Source organism: Rhinichthys klamathensis, unplaced genomic scaffold, assembly GCF_029890125.1.
Source record: "Rhinichthys klamathensis goyatoka isolate OS25496 unplaced genomic scaffold, OSU_Roscu_1.1 h1tg000157l_1, whole genome shotgun sequence".
Taxonomy (NCBI): domain Eukaryota; kingdom Metazoa; phylum Chordata; class Actinopteri; order Cypriniformes; family Leuciscidae; genus Rhinichthys; species Rhinichthys klamathensis.
This window is the reverse complement of record NW_026606692.1, coordinates 309519-328544: the sequence shown is the minus strand read 5'-3', so window position 1 is coordinate 328544 and position 19026 is coordinate 309519. Positions and strand designations below refer to the sequence as shown.

General features: G+C 34.4%; 2 protein-coding genes across 2 annotated transcripts; one reads left to right on the top strand and one right to left on the bottom strand.

Annotated features, from left to right (window-relative positions):
- Positions 1 to 1890: 1890 nt before the first annotated feature.
- On the bottom strand, positions 1891 to 7448 carry LOC130090955 (T-cell surface antigen CD2-like). Its single transcript, XM_056258601.1, has 5 exons — positions 7185 to 7448; positions 5560 to 5856; positions 5209 to 5448; positions 3520 to 3672; positions 1891 to 2236 (listed from the first exon to the last, which is right to left on the bottom strand). Exons 1-5 carry the CDS (start codon positions 7240 to 7242, stop codon positions 1950 to 1952), a joined length of 1035 nt encoding a protein of 344 aa, XP_056114576.1. The 5' UTR covers positions 7243 to 7448; the 3' UTR covers positions 1891 to 1949.
- Positions 7449 to 11852: 4404 nt separating this feature from the next.
- Positions 11853 to 18631, top strand: LOC130090954 (SLAM family member 9-like). Its single transcript, XM_056258600.1, has 4 exons — positions 11853 to 11973; positions 12422 to 12730; positions 14841 to 15107; positions 18534 to 18631. Exons 1-4 carry the CDS (start codon positions 11895 to 11897, stop codon positions 18614 to 18616), a joined length of 738 nt encoding a protein of 245 aa, XP_056114575.1. The 5' UTR covers positions 11853 to 11894; the 3' UTR covers positions 18617 to 18631.
- Positions 18632 to 19026: the final 395 nt, after the last annotated feature.

Sequence of the window (19026 nt, the reverse complement as noted above, 5' to 3'; positions counted from 1 at the left end):
GGTACTTCTACTTTCACTAAAGTAAATATGTCTCTGGTTATTTGTACTTTTACTAAGTACCGAGATTCAGTACTTCCTCCACCACTGTTAAAATAGTCCGAGTGACTACAGCGGCTCACTCTTAAGTTTATCAAGCGACGAGAATACTTTTTGTGCGCAAAAAAAAAAAACGACTTTATTCAACTATTCGTTTTCTTCTCTGTGGGCCTCGAGTGAGTTCACGTGTGTAACAGCGCAGCGCTTCTGGGTTGTACGTCACACGCATCACACACATGACGGCCAATAGAAGCCTATGGAGGAGTGATCCAGCTCTCAGATTTAATAAAAAATATCTTAATTTGTGTTCTGAAGATGAACGAAAGTCTTACGGGGTTGAACAACATGAGGGAGAGTCATTACTGACAGAGTTTTCATTTTTGGGCGAACTAACCCTTTAAAATAACACAACCGTCTAGAATAGATAATAAATAAAAATGATGCATCCACAGCAACAGATGTAAGTAATGTTCAAGAGCTCTGTTGTATTGTTTAAAGAGACGAATAAGAACATGAGAGAAATTACCTTGAAAGGAATAATAAATTCTATCATCGTTCACTCACAAACACAAATTTGAGGTTGTTTCATTTAGGCTATATATTTCTCAGCCCCTATAAACTCTAAAAAATATATATATATATATATTCGTAGACAAGTGATGATCTATTATTTTAAAGCTATGTTACTTTTGGGCGGCAGTGGCTCAGTGGGTTGTCTACAAACCGGAAGGTTGGTGGTTCAATCCTCGGTTCCACCTGACCAAGTGTCGAGGTGTCCATGAGCAAGACACCTAACCCCAGCTGCTCCCGACGAGCTGGATGGCGCCTTGCATGGCTGCCGTCGCCCGTCGGTGTATGAATGAGTGTGTGAATGGGTGAATGTGAGGCAAATGTAAAGCGCTTTGGTGGCCATTGGGTCTGTGAAAGCGCTATATAAATGCAGTCCATTTACCATTTACCATTTTTTGGCGCTCTCGCGGTTGAAGCATAAAACTGCTCGCGGTGGAACATTATTTTTGGTCATTATGTGAGTTGTGCTTCGGCTGCGCGGATGAATCTGATGGCTTGAGGCGCGCGCTGTGGCCATGTTTGTTCACAATGATCGCTTTATCAGTGCTAATGTCCCTAACGACATCAAAACTCTCCCAGTAACGAAAGACAGATGGAAATTCCCCCAAAATATGTCATATGAGCAGATATATCCCGCTGTTGTTTGAACCTATTGAAAACAATTGTTTTTTAATAACGTTACAAACGTTTGCCAACATAACAAATGCTATTCATATCAGATAATGGTGGAAACTACAGAAATCTCTTGCTATCCCAAGTTATAATGTATTACAGTTACCAACCGAAACATTGTTTATTGAACAGCAAATGCGATGCAAACTATGTTAATTCGTGTTTTATTACGGGTACTGTCGCTTTACATTATTGCTTGCAATTTTTTTTTTAGTTAGTATATATAATAAACATTCTTTCCATTATTTACTGATATGACGTAAACACGCATGGAATAATGAAAGTATGCAGTTTAATAATATAAAATACACATTAGTATAAATAATTGTTAGGCCAAAAGAAGATTGGTTTTTAAAAATCTTACTTTAAAAAAAGTCAATATTTTGGATTATTTGTAAAGACTTGGCATATATAGCGCACAGCACATGTTGTAAATACAATTTTTATGGTAAGCTTGTAAATCACCATATACTTTCCTTGTACGGACAAGAATAGCTTGGACATTCTGCCTAAGACGAAGAAAAACAAGAAAATAATAGTTAAGTAATAATAGCTAATAGTTCTGAGGGCGAGTATGACCGATTTTTCATTTTTAGAAAACTGTTTTTTCAATCAATATATGGCTTTTACTCGGCTTTTACTAGGAAAGTCTCATATACTGTGGTTTAGTCTCATTCCATTGGTCGGTACGGCTCTTGACTCCTCTTGTTTCGGTGCTGTTTGTTCCTGGGCTGAGGTAATGGAGGCGGGTCCTCCTCGTCCTGAGGCGGTGGGGGGGGTCGAGCACGGATCTGGGCTTTGGGTTGAGTCTGGCTTCGAGGGGTTTCTGGAGATGGGCTGCAGAGTATTGAGTCCTCTTGCGGGACGGGGGGCGCCGGTTGCCCTCTAGCGGTCTGTTTGGATCTGCTTGTACCGTTCTGACCTGGGGTCAGACCTTCTAGCCGGAGCTCCTCCTCATCTGGAAGATATCAAAGGCAAGATGTTCATAAACTTGCATTTTTTCAGATGTGTGTGATCTATAGGCTGTAAAGTTAATCTGCTATGTGAAGTGGTGGACTGATATGGATTTTTCAGAGAACAGGATGACCAATATTTATTTACATAATATAATATAGCAGCTAGTAATATACCTGTAGCAAGTTCTTGATTTGTGTAATCCTGTTGTTGTATCTCTTTAGAAATAAAGAAATTGTTAAAAAAAAGTAAAGTAACCAACAGTGTGATCTGGTAAATTTGCGTGCACTGGGAATGATTACTTTCTCAAATTAATTAACACCTAGGAATGCTAATTCTACATACAGTAGTCAAATCATCATTTATATAGCGCTTTTAACAATGGAGATTGTTTCAAAGCAGCTGTACAGAGATAAACATACAATTTACGGTAACCGAGATTGTTTAGGCTTTATAGCGATTTTTTAATAATGTTATTTCCAGCTAAAGTTAGTTTTAATTGATTCACTTCCAGCAAAATGATCATTTGTTATTACATTAGGGGCCACTAAGACGACGGCGTTCACATGCGCATTAAAAATTGATTCTATAGTTATATTTGTTTGAATATATTTCCCTACAAACCGTGCCTAAACAAACTACTCGTCTTGCCTATACATTTGATAAAGAATTTTGTTTTATTTTATCACTTCGGGGTACGCCAACCGGAAGACAGTGAATATGATATAGTTGTCGATCAGCTATTGTACAAATTTTTAAAAAGTGTGTATTCTTAAAAAAACTGTTTTTAGTGCCGATTGTTCTGTTAAAAACCACAGAAAACCACATAAAGACGTTTGTATACAGGATATTATGGGGAGCTCGGTTATATCTGTTTTCTAGATCTGTCTGGTGCTGCCTAAACAAAGAGATCTGGCAAATGCATTACGTAACTAGTGGCCTAACATATTAAACATGTACAAATATTAAGCATTAAATGTTTAGTTTTTTTTAAGAATCTAATACATATGAGAAACAGGAAACTGATGTGGTAAAAGGCTTCGCTTTCCTGTTTTAAACTTGTTAATTATAACAAGTTGTTTTTGAGCAGATACATTTATATAGGAACCTTAAAGAATTTATCATTTTATTTAAATGCCTGTATTTAAGAGTTGGCTGAGGATTGTGCCCGGGAACATTTCAATTTTTCATATTAATTTTCCAAGCTCAAACAGCTTCAGTTTGATCTTTTGTTGAAAACACAATTGCTCATTGATTTATTTTAGAGGTGATGAAGACGTTGCTGACCTTGTTGGCGCTTCGTACGTTGCCGACAGCTTCTACACGCACAGATGATGAGAACACAGATCAGCAGAAGCAGAAGGGCTCCTCCGCCGGCTAGGATGCCCAACATGACCCAGAAATCAAAGCCAAAGAGTTTACCATAACCTGAACCTGGACCTGAACCTGTAAGACATGGACCACATGACATAAATAACAGACAATCATTATAAAACATCTGTTTTAAGCTGCTTAAAATCAAACTGCCTCATACGTAATACTGTACGATCCAACGTTATTTCACGAGAGAGTCAAATGTTTGGACACACTTTATTCTTAATTAACTTTTAAAAACAATTTGATCTGAAAACTTGAAAACTTCCATTTAAATGCTTAGAATTATTTTGTAGGCTAATAAAGTTGTGTAAATGTATTCATTTCATGTTAACGTCTATTGCAGGATGATTTGGATTGGATGGTGAAGTAAAAGCATCAAGTGTGCAACACGCATGTTCCTCATTCAATAATGCTTAAAAGGCTGGAATCTACAGTACGACCCATTACAGTAGCAAGTTAACCATTTTCTATGTAGTCTGGGTTGTATTTTCTCTCACTTTGCATAGTCTTGCTCCTTAGGAATGCCAAGCATGTTGGCAAATTACATTACCAATACCATTGAGTCTGAACACAAAATTTGATATCAACAAATGAAGCATTTTCTCCTATTTATCTTAACTTTTTTTTTTTTTGGTCAACACAATTCCTAGACGTGTCATTTCATACACTCTAAAAAATGCTGGGTTGTTTCAACCCAAATTTGGGTCAAATATGGACAAACCCAAATTTTGGGTTAAAATGTAATTTAAAAAAATGTACAGTTGAAAGTGAAAGTTGGGTTAAAATTTTAAATTACTTTAACCCAACATTTGGGTTTGTCTATATTTGACCCAAAATTGGGTTAAAACAACCCAGCATTTTTTAGAGTGTACAATCGAAAAAATGCTGGGTTGTTTTAACTCAATTTTGGGTCAAATAAGGACAAACCCAAACACTGGATTAAAAATGCAATTTAAAAATGTAACCCAACGGCTGGGTTTGTCCATATTTGACCCAAAATTGGGTTAAAACAACCCAGCATTTTTTAAAGTGTAGTTTTGATGACTTTGATGTTGAATAAAGAACACGGTAAAGAAAATAATAATTGTTGTTTCAATTATAAAAAGTAAGTGTTTGTGCTGCCTTAACATATTAAGTTATATTCAGCTTGAAATGTGAAACTGTATCAACTAGGATATTTGAGTTATCTCAGCAAGTTAAATCCAGAGAAATGATTCTAATGATACATTTTAAGTTGTGAAAGCTATTTGCACTTTTTTTTTTAACAGTGAATAAATGTGTCAAAACGTTTGACTTATCTTCAGTTAGTTCACATTTTAACACCATTTTGCAGAGTCAATGTGACAAATACTGTTGTTTTACTGTCATAGATTCACGATTGTACGTCAGCAGCAAAAACAGGAAACGGCCCAAAAACCAGTTCATATACTTTATGGAACAAAAGCGAAATCGTGAAAAGTGCCAAAACTGCACTTCTTCACGTTTCACATCAATCTGTTCAAAACCCAGAAAGATCTAGATTTAGATGTTTCCCCACAGACAACACAAGAGCATTTTTAACCATTTGAATAAAAAGCATGTGAAATAAGAAATACTTACATGACACTGTAATACTCTCACTTTTGTCTTTGCTGACAGGATTTTGTGCCTCGCATGAGTACGGTTTATTCTCCTGTACTTGAGTAAATGACAAGAGAACTTGAGTTTTTTTGTCATTCTGGATCATTTTGTCTTTATACCAGGTTACAGTCAGATCTTTTCTGTTTCCGATCTCACAGGAGAGAGTCGCATTCCCATCTTTTGTGCATCTGATGCTCACAGTGGGTTTAGGGGCCTTTTCTGTTTCAGACACATGGTGGTTATTTACTATACTGTAACTACTATAGAAATATACAGTCTGATTTTGTTATTATTATGGTGTTGGAAGGGTAGAAATATTTGTCATCTTACCATATACTTTAATTTCCACTTCTCTTGTACCAATCTCTGCACCATCAGCATTAAATTCGTAGAATTTATATTTGCCCGTGTCCTTCAGACTAACTTTTGACATTTTTAATGATCCATCTTCTTCCATAGATGCACCTGCATATGTTCCTCTGACAGTCCCACCTTTCCAGCGAAGAATGTTGCCGTTTAGGTCGTGGACCCATTTTATCTCAGGTGGTTTCTCTTTGTTTCTTGATGTCCGCTTAATGATGCAGGACGTTCCCACTAGTAGATCTTTTCCACATTCCTCTGTTGAGACTATAATAAATAAAATCATATTAGTATTTAATAAAACTCAACAGGGTTCAACTGCTCATATGTGTTTCACTATGAGGAAAAACAGAGAATGAATCATTCTCAGGGTGGGTTTCTTTTTTAAAAGTCAAGACACTAACTTTAGACAACACATTTCAATATTATATTGCCACCGTAAAAAAGTTAATTTAACACACACTGACTCCTATAACAACAACAGGATATGTCGTCACACTGTACGGGGTAAGTTGTCACAATAAGGGACCACCACAAAGGTAAAAGGTAACTTAAAAATACCAAACCATTGTTATGAGCAACAGAACTTAAAGTTGTGTAACATTACAACACATATGCCCTGACCATTTATACATCTATAAAGAAACTGTTCTGAGTTCAAATCTGCCTTTGTTATATATTTATACTCATGTTAGTGTGTTTCTCTTGTGTTCCTCTGTCCAACAGATAGTTAGCAAAAATAATATGAGACTGGAACTTCACAAAAAAGTTATTATAATTTAAGCCTGTTTTGAACTGGATGTTTGAAACCAACAAATCAGTGCTTGATAAAATAAGCATTTGTTAAATTACTTTTGACTCAAAACCTTATAGTTTCTGAAATATAGACTTTCTGCTATAAAAATAAAGGTTCAAAAAGGGAGTTTGAGCAGCGACAGAAAAAAACTTTTTGTTTCCCCAAAGAACCTTTCAGTCAAAAGCTCTTAAAATATCCATTTCTTTCTTATTCCGAAGAACATTTAAATAAGCTAAATTAAAGTTAAAATTTAAAGATTTCATCGATGTTTAAATGTTCTTCACAGAAACATAAATACCAATACAGAACCTTTATGTTTAAGAGAGTAACTATCATTTGACAACATATATAAATGTTTGACTTTCTGTGTCTTCTATTAAAGGCCGACACGAACAAACACTCATTGCAGCAGTTTGTGTGTAAACATCACTAGATTTGCATTTAAAAGTGTCCAAAAATGACAGTAGAAGTGCATTTGTTCAAGTGGCCACTATAATATCACATTTGTTTCTTTAAGGGCATATTTTAACTGATCTAACACTTAAAAACGGCCTTCACTAGTGTTTCTGACAGAAGCGAATTTGGATGTTACAGTGACTTGATAAAATTGAGTTGATATAAAATATCCTAGTATGCATGAGATCAAATGTTAATTATGGATTACTATTCTTGATTTCTTTTAATCGCATTGTAACATTTGATCTCAACTACAAAATATACATTTACAAAATATATAAGAAAAACGGCTTCTTCACTTCAGTCTATTAACATATCTATAGAAAACAAAGTCAGAACCTACCAGAGAGTGCAGCGAAGCCACAGAGGAACAACAACAAGAGATTGTATTGGCAGTTCATTGCTCTTCTGAACACAGCAAATGTTCCAGAACCTTTTTCACAATCAACTGGAGGAAACAGAAAGAATTTCCTGTTTTGCGATCAGAGAGTTGGCGGTTATATGCAGACAGAATCATGAAGTGAAGATGTCAGTTGTTCAGAAATTGCGACGGCGCTTCACAGGTGTGGAAGGATGTCATCTAAAGTGCTGCATTATAAAGCAGGTGTTTCTGTCTAACAGATATAGAATAGATATGATGTTTTGAGATTTTGGCCAGCTATTTTTATCTTTGGTCTTGCGGACTAGAAAGCTGGCAAGCACTGATTTATGAATACATTTTTATATATATATATAATTTATAGATAGAAAGGCTGATGGAAAGGTTTGTTGTAGATGTTTTTCATATTATCTCACACTGGATCTAGGACAGTGGTTCTCGACTGGTGGATCACGACCCAAAAATGGTTTGCATGTCTGTGCAGTGACCTGGTGGCTTAAATGCATAACTGCGTGACAATTTAAAAGTCATACAATGCTGCCATCTTGTGAGAAACTTTTCTTTTGAAATGCTTTCCAATTTATGTGCATTAAAGAGGACCTGTTCTGCCCTTTTATAAAGTCTTGATGTTGTTTTCAGGCTCCACTAGAACAGGTTTTCCTGCTTGAATGTTGATTATTCTCCTCATATTCTCCATCGTTGCGGCTCCTCTCTTCCCAGTCTGTCAGTAACGCTCTGTTTACTTCCTGTCTCTATGAAGCCCCTCCTTCTGAAAAGCACACTGTGCTCTGATTGGTCGGCTGGAGCATTGTGTTATGACTGGCCAAGAGCTTCGAGTGTACAAAGTCAGCACTTCAGTAGGCTTCAAAGGTAAAGTTAAAAAGCTTAAATATATAAAAAGTTATGAAACTGCAGATTCATGAGACCAAAGATCGCCCATTAGATACAAGGCGAATTATATCTCATGTTTTTAACCCCTACAGAGACATCAGAGCCAGCGGCAAATGCCAGAAGGACTAGCGAAGGTAAGGCTGTTCCAGGCGGGGTAAATAAGCGCTCGTTGATCGCCTAGATCCCACAACTATGAATACGTCAGATCAAATGTTCAAATAGATACTATTTTTATCAATAAACCACTGATTTGAGCTTTAAACAATTACATTCTAACCTGAAAATTCTCCATTTCGAGACATATCGATATTATTATTATTTGCTGGGTTTCTCCTCCGCCATTGACACTTGCTGGTTAGTGTGAGATGCATTCTGGGATACCTGGGATAGCTACTCAAGTCACCTCTCGATGCATCCTCGATAAAAGGGTTCTCAATAAAACACATCCGGGGATTTGAACTGGACTTGGTTGGATGTGAACTTTGAATTGAAGCAGTACTTGGGCAGCGACTGATGACGTTTCACAGGAACACAAAGTACAAACAAGAACGCATATTGAGAAAAGGCCTCATAGATATCCATAATAAAGGCTAGATGTCTTATGATGGAGTCTCTATCGTCATCACCGGCGGCCATCTTGTCACAGGCAAGCTTTCTGGCGGGCTCTGTGGTGCCTGATGTAAGATGAGTGATCAGCACGAACATAAATACTCTTATCTCGATGAAATCTTGACGGATTTACAAACGGTTTGGTTTCCTACAAACGTTATTAACGTGGCTATAATTCTGGATGATTATTTATTTATACACTTATTCATAAATAAGCAGTGTCATAACTACATCTCTGACGTTTATAACAAACCAAACCGTTTGAAAATCGGTAGAAAATTGAGCAAGTTATGGTTATTTAAAAAGTACATGCACCACTAAAACACAATGGCTGTGTCCGAAATCTCCACTCAAACCACTACTCCCTAACCCCTATGTAGGGGGTAGGGAGTAGAGCACTATATAGTGAGCTCACCAGCATAATAGAAACACCACTTTCGGACACTACTCGACCGTCTCTCGGCGCCGTTGATTACGTCATTACTGTCGCACTATTTAACCCTCTGGGGTCCTTCGGCCCAAATGGACCCGAAGCATTTAAATATTTTTTTTTTTTAAATCATTGCTTTATCGGAATGGTCCGAAATTTGGTGACTGTTGGTACTTGGCATATGAACACCCCAAAAAATTGGGGACAGGATTTGAATAGTCTAAGTGGTTGTAAAAAAAATAGTCACACTCAGGACCTTCGGGTCCAAATGGACCCGCATAGGAAATTAATGGGAAATTGGCAAAAATGTGAAAATACAGAGTTATTTTGTGCGTACAAACTACAAATCAGCCACGATCCAGAAAAAAAGCACACAACAGTGAAGGGGTGAATCTATAAAACATCAAGAGTGCAAAACAGACACATCCACACACACACACACACACACACACACTTTTATACACATACACACTAATACATTCAGATTACATATGGGTTTTGAATTTTTAAAATGCTCAGTTTGTCCACCAGATGGCATCCATCTCATTTCAAAAATTGCTTTCATGAGGCCTAGGCTTGACTCTAAAATGAAATACAGCTTTAAAAAAAAATATATATTTTTTTTTAAAATTTCTATTATATTCAATGGGGAAAAAATGGGTCATAATTATTGCATTAATATTAATTATAAATCATTTTTATTTTTGAAATTATCTCAAAACACCAAAAAAGAAAAGAAAAAATATTATAAAAAACAAGTAAAAAAAAAAAAAAGATGCTTTTTTTTTAAATAAATATTAATCCCACCCTTCCGGCCCATTTGGACCCGAAGGTCCTGAGTGGACTCTGAAATGAAGGACCCCAGAGGGTTAAACGAGCCAGCTCTGGGCTAAATAGATTTTTTTTATTATAAATACATTACATTATATTGAGCTTATTTCTCCAAAATTGTAAAATTAAAAGTCATTTCTGGCCGTTTCTATTATAATGCGTTACTCCACACATGATTATACATGTCTGACAAAATTGTAGAACTACTACATATCATAAGTTAAACGAGAAAGAACATTTACATTTGTATGACAAATTCGTATTGTCGCGCTGCTCTCTTTGACGTCCATCCGCCATTTTTACGATCAGCGCAATGCATGATGGTATGTAGGGCTTGGGTTAGTGACCATCGGTTGTACATTACTTTTCAAAATGCATTCTGGGATACATTGAGTGTCATTGAGTACATTACAGACTATATAGGGTATAATAATCATCACTATACATTCGGACAGCACTACAAAATGGCGAGCTCACTATATAGTCCACTATATAGTGAGTAGTGGGAGATTTCGGACACAGCCAATGTTACGAGTGAGCGAGCTGCCTGTGACAAGATGGCCGCCAGGTGCGGACGTCGACCTCCATTGGCCAGCAGCGCGGACGAGACATCTAGCCTTTATTATGGATATGAACGGCCTACTAACGAACTCAACCAGGCCCCGCCCCTTTATTCTGCATATTAATTATTTAAATGAGGAATACTGTGATCGTTCCCGGTAGAAAAGTCAGGAACAGTGACACAGAGAATAACTCCCGCTGGAGGGACTTTGTAGAGCTTTTCATGTTCTAACAGCAACATGTGTGTACTTGGCAAAATGAGCATTGTGCATCAATAGCTTTATATTTAGTCATAAAATGTTTGACAGGGTAAAATCGATCTATTATTTTGAAAGACGCTTCTTTTACCTTAGTGTTGGAGAGGAAAGGATACTGCAAGTTCTACTTGTTAGCACCCCTGGGTGTCGGTCAGGACACAAAGAATGAGGAGACTGGTGCTTCTTTCCACAGTGTATTGAATATTAGTCTAAAATAACAAAAACATAACATTAGTAGAAGTATAAATGTGTACATTCACAGATGAATCAGTCCCTTCTTAATTCAGAATAGCCTAACATATTCAGTATCACCTAAATAACAGTTAAAGCTCAAAATATGCAGATGATGGGCAATTGAAGACAATATAACTATTGGTCTGGTCACAAGAAATTACTTTGGCATTAATATATATTAGCTATTATCGAATCCAGATGCATCAACAAACAAACAAATTTCCCAAATTAGCATAATCAACGGGAAATAATACTGGATAATCCTTCTGCAGAATAATTAGTTAACATATTACAGACACATATACAAAGTAGACGGTCACATTTGACTATTTATTGGTTTGTCTGCCATCGCACATGCATGAATCGGTAGCCTACAAGTCATGCACATTTAAGTGGACAAAGCTCAATAATACACTTGAAACATCGACAAATCAGAGAAACGTACTTTATGGTCATGTACTAATACTTTTAACAACAAAACGCCAAAGAACATCCAAATAACAGGCATGAAGAAACACTATGTGCGCAGCTGCCGTTCTCTCAGTAATCTCAGCAAAACAATAACAATAACACCTCCTACCGGAAGCATCGGGTTTCGCACTCTAAAATAACTATCAAAGTCCCACAATAGAAGTCTTCTTTCTCCGGGAGCCTTTTGGGTATAAACATTTGTCACACAATCAAGCAGAGGTTCTTTTGTATTTTCGGTGAAGTTAATTTCACATTGATCCTTCCTTTCTGCCACCAGAGGGCATGAACGTTCATGAAGCTCAACCCAACCTACAGACTCGAGACAGAACAGCTCTGTTACTGTATGCCTTCAGATTACACACTAACACAGAACCAAGGAGATCGAAAGAGATGAAGAAAAGCAGAGAAAATATGTTATGCAGATGTTCTCATATTCTCTGGATCTTGATCCTCTGCGAAGCTGTTTCAGGTAATACTTCAGACTTTAGTACAAATAGGCTACAAATAGTTCTGTGATGGCATCAGAAAGTTATATTGGCATTTACAAAACACTCAAAGATACTTAATACTTGACCAAATCATGGTACAACTCATACATGTCCAAAATGTTGTGTTTTATTTTTTTTTTAGTATAAGAAGTCTTCGCTTTAAAAGAAAATCAAACCTCTTAAATTGTATATTCATGTTTAATTTGGTGCCTTGGAGTGTCAAGAGTGTCAAAATTACAAGTCCATTGCACTTGATTGAATATCTTAAATCTTAAAATTGAGTAGAACTAACTAAGCGGCTGTTAAAACAATGATGGAAACTCAGGTTTTTTAATGTTGTTTTGGGAAAAAAACATATAAATGCAATGTCAAACTTGCTTATAAGTTTCCTGCTGTCAGTATAATGTGGTAATATATAATTTCTCTCAGGCGATTATGTGATGAAAGCGGTGAATAGTGAAACTGCGTTCACTCCAGTGTCTGGATCTGTGGATCCCAGCACCACCAGCATTACATGGAAACACAGAGACAATGCTGGAGTTGTTGTGAAGGTCATTGAATGGGACCGGGAGGATGACAGCACTGAAATTCCCAACCCCAAATTCAGATCCCACGCAAGCCTGGACAAACACACTGGAGAACTCACTCTTAGACATCTACAGCTCAAACACACTGGAGTTTATACCCTCGACATCAACAGTAAAGAGCAAAGAAAACAATTCTCTCTGACTGTTATAGGTGAGTCAGAATAAAACGTGCACATTTCATTTTCATCATCATAATTATTTACATATATTACAGCTGTGTTAGAAATAATGTACTAATAATACAACTATGTATTAGTTCTCTGGGTCATATAACAAAAATGTATTTGAAAATTAACAATTTTTTTCAAATTATAATTTTCTTTTTGATGGACACAAACACACCAGTATTTTTTATATAGGCTAGTTTTATTATATTAGCCTTTATTTTTAGGTTTGATTGATTTTTATTTCTGTTTTAGGTTTTAGTTAATAATTTAGTAGGCTATATTAAAAATATTTCAGTTTATTTCATTTAGTTGAAGTTTTTCATCTTAGATTGTTATTTTATATTATTTTATTTAAATTTAGTAATTTCGTTTTGTGCTTTTTTCATGTTTTTCGTTTTTCATATTTGAATCGGTTTTATTTATTTTTTTATTTTTTCAGTTAATAATTTTAGTGCTTCAAATTAAACTTACTTTTTTTTTTGGCCAAGGAAACATTCCTAATTTTCAATTAGTTGAAGTATTTCATTTAATATTTATATTTCATTTATTTATATACTTTTTCAGCTTTATTTCAATTAACAGAAATGTTTTGAATAGTTTTAGTAAGTGATAATAACCCTACAATAAACAGGTAGGCTACTTATAATAAAAATGTTTTAATTCAAATGAATAACATACAAAATATACAATATATTGGGTGCATATTTACCTTTTGAGGAACATTTGGATCAGAATAAGTATATTATATCAGTATAATAGACAAGTACAAAAGTAAAAAACAAAGAAGCTAGCCCAGCCCAGGTCATTGTCAAGTTATCCGGTTTTCTTTGCCTCAATGTCTGCCCAAACTTGAAAAAGACTTCAATCAACTTTTACTTGGGTTGTTTTAACCCAAATTTGGTTAAAATATGGACAAACCCAAATGTTGGGTTAAAAATGTGATTTCAAATTTTAACCCAACTTCAACTTTCACTTTCAACTGTAAATTTTTTAATTGCATTTTTAACCCAACATTTGGGTTTGTCCATATTCGACCCAAATTTGGGTTGAAACAACCCAGCATTTTTTAAGAGTGTGGAACAACACGAAACATCGGATTCTTTTTCATCGAAGCAATTTATTGAAAATCTTTCAGCAATGACTTGATCTTCATGTACTTGTTCTCAATGATTATTTCAGATGATTAGCTTAATAACCTATACAGAAAACAGATATATGAGTCACTACAAAGTACAAACAACATTGTTAAAATATACACAGCAACTTAACAGCAATGTAAAATAAAAAGCTTATAATGCAGTTAGAAAGTTAACTGCTATAGCATTAACAAACAACTTCCAAACATACACAAAATCTGTAGTCCCTAAAGAAAGGTAAGTCTTTGTCCTACCAGTAGCATCTCAAAGTTGATGAACACATTGTGGCTTTTCCCAGCAGTCTTTCTCCTTTGGTTTTATAATCACCAAAACACACCAACTTGGGTAGGAGAAGCACATTCACTGCTAACAAAGATCTCTCTGCCTCCTGGTAATCACACACACCTGGTTATGTGTGGCATGTGCAGTTTCAATGACCAATCAGCTACCTTGTTTCTCCCAGGTTGCACCATGTGCTCACAACCAATAGACTGCACTCATTTTGATCTCAAATCTCTTTAACAATGACGAATCTATACTTTTTAACCATTAACTTTTTTTCCTTTTTCTCTCAAATTGAACTTAACAGTCATTACTTTTCATAAAAACCAACTAACGCATTTAGTTACTTTTTGGGGAGTAACGCAATTGTAATTTATTACTTTTAAAAGTAACTTTCCCCAACACTGTATGTGTGTATATATATACACTCTAAATAATGATGGGTTGTTTTAACCCAAATTTGGGTCAAATATGGACAAACCCAAATGTTGGGTTAAAGATGTATTTTAACATTTTAACCCAACTTCAACTTTCACTTTCAACTGTACATTTTTTAATGACATTTTTAACCCAACATTTGGGTTTGTCCATATTTGACCCAAATTTGGGTTGAAACAACCCAGCATTTTTTAGTGTATATATATACACTGTTGTTAATTTTCATCTTAATTCACAGAGCCTGTCCGCAAACCTTATATTAAAAAAGAGTGCGAGTTGGGAGATGTTCCTAAATGTTCCTTGAGTTGTGATGATGATGGTGGACCCTCTGAAAGTACAGTCGTCTGGATGAGCTCTGGAGAGACGCTGCACAGACGAGATCGTAATACGAGGACGATAACAGTGACCGAGAGCAGTGACCCAGAGAACTCCTACACCTGCACACTGAAGAGCGCCGTGAACGAGGAGACCAGTGATCCCGTGTATGACAGAGAGCTGTTTCATGGTAAGACTCAAGTAATAACATTAATATCATCAGGCCACAACCATATTTTACACAAGTACGCAAGCGCTTGGTATTCATCAGTTACTTATTTTTTTAATTCTGAGTTTATATCCCGCACTTTGACTTTTTCTCTCAATTTCGAGTTTATATCTTAAACTTCTGACTTTTTTCTCTCATTTCTGAGTTTATATCTTAAACTTCCGACTTTTTTTTCTCAATTCTGAGTTTATATCTTAAACTTCTGACTTTTTCTCTCAATTTCGAGTTTATATCTTAAACTTCTGACTTTTTTTTTCTCAATTCCGAGTTTTTATCTTAAACTTATGACTTTTTCTCTCAATTCTGAGTTTATATCTTAAACTTCTGACTTTTTTTCTCAATTCTGAGTTTATATCTTAAACTTCTGACTTTTTCTCTCATTTCTGAGTTTATATCTTAAACTTCCGACTTTTTTTTTCTCTCAATTCCGACTTTTTATCTTAAACTTCTGACTTTTTCTCTCAATTCTGAGTTTATATCTTAAACTTCTGACTTTTTCTCTCAATTCTGAGTTTATATCTTAAACTTCTGACTTTTTCTCTCAATTCTGAGTTTATATCTTAAACTTCTGACTTTTTTTTCTCAATTCCGAGTTTATATCTTAAACTTATGACTTTTTCTCTCATTTCTGAGTTTATATCTTAAACTTCTGACATTTTTTTTCTCAATTCCGAGTTTTTATCTTAAACTTATGACTTTTTCTCTCAATTCTGAGTTTATATCTTAAACTTCTGACTTTTTTCCTCTCAATTCTGAGTTTATATCTTAAACTTATGACTTTTTCTCTCAATTCTGAGTTTATATCTTAAACTTCTGACTTTTTTCCTCTCATTTCCGAGTTTATATCTTAAACTTCTGACTTTTTTTTCTCAATTCTGAGTTTATATCTTAAACTTCTGACTTTTTTTTCTCAATTCCGAGTTTATATCTTAAACTTCTGACTTTTTCTCTCAATTCTGAGTTTATATCTTAAACTTCTGACTTTTTCTCTCAATTCTGAGTTTATATCTTAAACTTCTGACTTTTTCTCTCAATTCTGAGTTTATATCTTAAACTTCCGACTTTTTTTCTCAATTCTGAGTTTATATCTTAAACTTCTGACTTTTTTTCTCAATTCTGAGTTTATATCTTAAACTTCTGACTTTTTTGCTCTCATTTCTGAGTTTATATCTTAAACTTCTGACTTTTTTCGCTCATTTTTGAGTTTATATCTTAAACTTCAGAGTTTTTCTCTCAATTCTGAGTTTATATCTTAAACTTCTGACTTTTTTAGCTCAATTTTGAGTTTATATCTTAAACTTCTGACTTTTTTCGCTCAATTCTGAGTTTATATCTTAAACTTCTGACTTTTTTTCTCAATTCTGAGTTTATATCTTAAACTTCTGACTTTTTTAGCTCAATTTCGAGTTTATATCTTAAACTTCTGGCTTTTTTTCCCTCAATTCTGAGTTTATATCTTAAACTTCTGACTTTTTTTTCCTCAATTCTGAGTTTATATCTTAAACTTCTGACTTTTTTCGCTCAATTCTGAGTTTATATCTTAAACTTCGGACTTTTTTCTCTCATTTACGAGTTTATATCTTAAACTTCGGACTTTTTTCGCTCAATTCTGATTTTATATCTTAAACTTCTGACTTTTTTCGCTCATTTCTGAGTTTATATCTTAAACTTCAGAGTTTTTCTCTCAATTCCGAGTTTATATTTTAAACTTCTGACTTTTTTCGCTCATTTCTGAGTTTATATCTTAAACTTCTGACTTTTTTCCTCTCAATTCTGAGTTTATATCTTAAACTTCAGAGTTTTTCTCTCAATTCTGAGTTTAGATCTTAAACTTCTGACTTTTTCCCTCTCAATTCCGAGTTTATATCTTAAAATTCTGACTTTTTCTCTCAATTCTGAGTTTATATCTTAAACTTCTGATTTTTTTCGCTCAATTCTGAGTTTATATCTTAAACTTCTGACTTTTTTCGCTCATTTCTGAGTTTATATCTTAAACTTCTGACTTTTTTAGCTCATTTCTGAGTTTATATCTTAAACTTCAGAGTTTTTCTCTCAATTCTGAGTTTATATCTTAAACTTCAGACTTTTTTCTCTCAATTCTGAGTTTATATCTTAAACTTCTGACTTTTTTCGCTCATTTCTGAGTTTATATCTTAAACTTCTGACTTTTTTCGCTCATTTCTGAGTTTATATCTTAAACTTCTGACTTTTTCTCTCAATTCTGAGTTTATATCTTAAACTTCTGACTTTTTTCCTCTCAATTCCGAGTTTATATCTTAAACTTCTGAATTTTTCTCTCAATTCTGAGTTTATATCTTAAACTTCTGACTTTTTTCCTCTCAATTCCGAATTTATATCTTAAACTTCAGAGTTTTTCTCTCAATTCTGAGTTTATATCTTAAACTTCTGACTTTTTTTCTATCAATTCTGAGTTTATATCTTAAACTTCAGAGTTTTTCTCTCAATTCTGAGTTTATATCTTAAACTTCTGACTTTTTTCCTCTCAATTCCGAGTTTATATCTTAAACTTCTGACTTTTTCTCTCAATTCTGAGTTTATATCTTAAACTTATGACTTTTTCTCTCAATTCTGAGTTTATATCTTAAACTTCTGACTTTTTTCCTCTCAATTCCGAGTTTATATCTTAAACTTCTGACTTTTTCTCTCAATTCTGAGTTTATATCTTAAACTTATGACTTTTTTTCTCAATTTTGAGTTTATATCTTAAACTTATGACTTTTTCTCTCAATTCCGAGTTTATATCTTAAACTTCTAACTTTTTTCCTTGCAATTGTGAGTTTATACCTTATTGTTTTTACTTTACCTATTTCTCGTAATTAAGTTTATAACTCACAATTCAGACTTGTGGTTCCGAATTATGAGATAAAAACTCACAGTTGTTAGTCATAATGTCTGAATTGTGAGATAAAAAGTCACACAATTATGTTATGTTATGTTATTTTATTTTTTATTTCGTGGAAGAAACAAACAAGAAATAATTCATTACATTTATATAGCGCTTTTCTAGGCACTCAAAGCGCTTCACATGTAAGGGGGAATCTCCTCAACCACCACAAATTAGCTTAAACTTATGTTAAGAAATAAACAAGCTTCAATACTGGCCAGCGCTTCCATACATTTGCACACTTGCGTAAAATATATATGTTTCTAGCTAGATACTATAATTTAGGTAATGCTTTAATTCACTATATGCAGTATGCAGGACACAATTGAATAATTCACTTATCAATAAATAACCTTAATAATCTAACTAAACTTGCGTATTAAAACTTGCATTCACCATAAGATCTATAACATGCATTTAGAAAACACATAGGTGAATTTACATTTCATGCCAACTGTAATAACCTATTTTTTTTTCAGTAGACTCATTTGAAATATCTGACATTGCAATTATCATTGCAATTGTCATCCCAGTGGTCCTTTTGCTGATCCTGTTTATATGGTGAGACTGTATTTAATCTTTCAAACATTTGAAATGTTTCTTTATCATTAGCTCAAAACAGCATTTTAACCATTGTCTCAAACTTGAGGAAATTTGCCATTTGCAAAATGTTTTACTTCCATAATGTCACATTTATTGTGAAGCCGGATATTAAGTGAAGAAATGTAGGGCAGGACTTCATTGTATCTGGGAATTTGTTCAATTGTGAAAATGGCAGAATGTGTAAAGACCTTCATTTTGAGTTTGCTAAAACAATGCTTAAATAATTATAAGGCTATAGGTTAACATTAGTAGCCATTGCTCTCTGCGAGATGTCAGCAGAAAACATGCGCTTATGAATCATTCACATAAAAATAAGAATGTGTATCCATGAAGTATAAATAGGTTGAATATGATTTCATGTTGACTAATAAT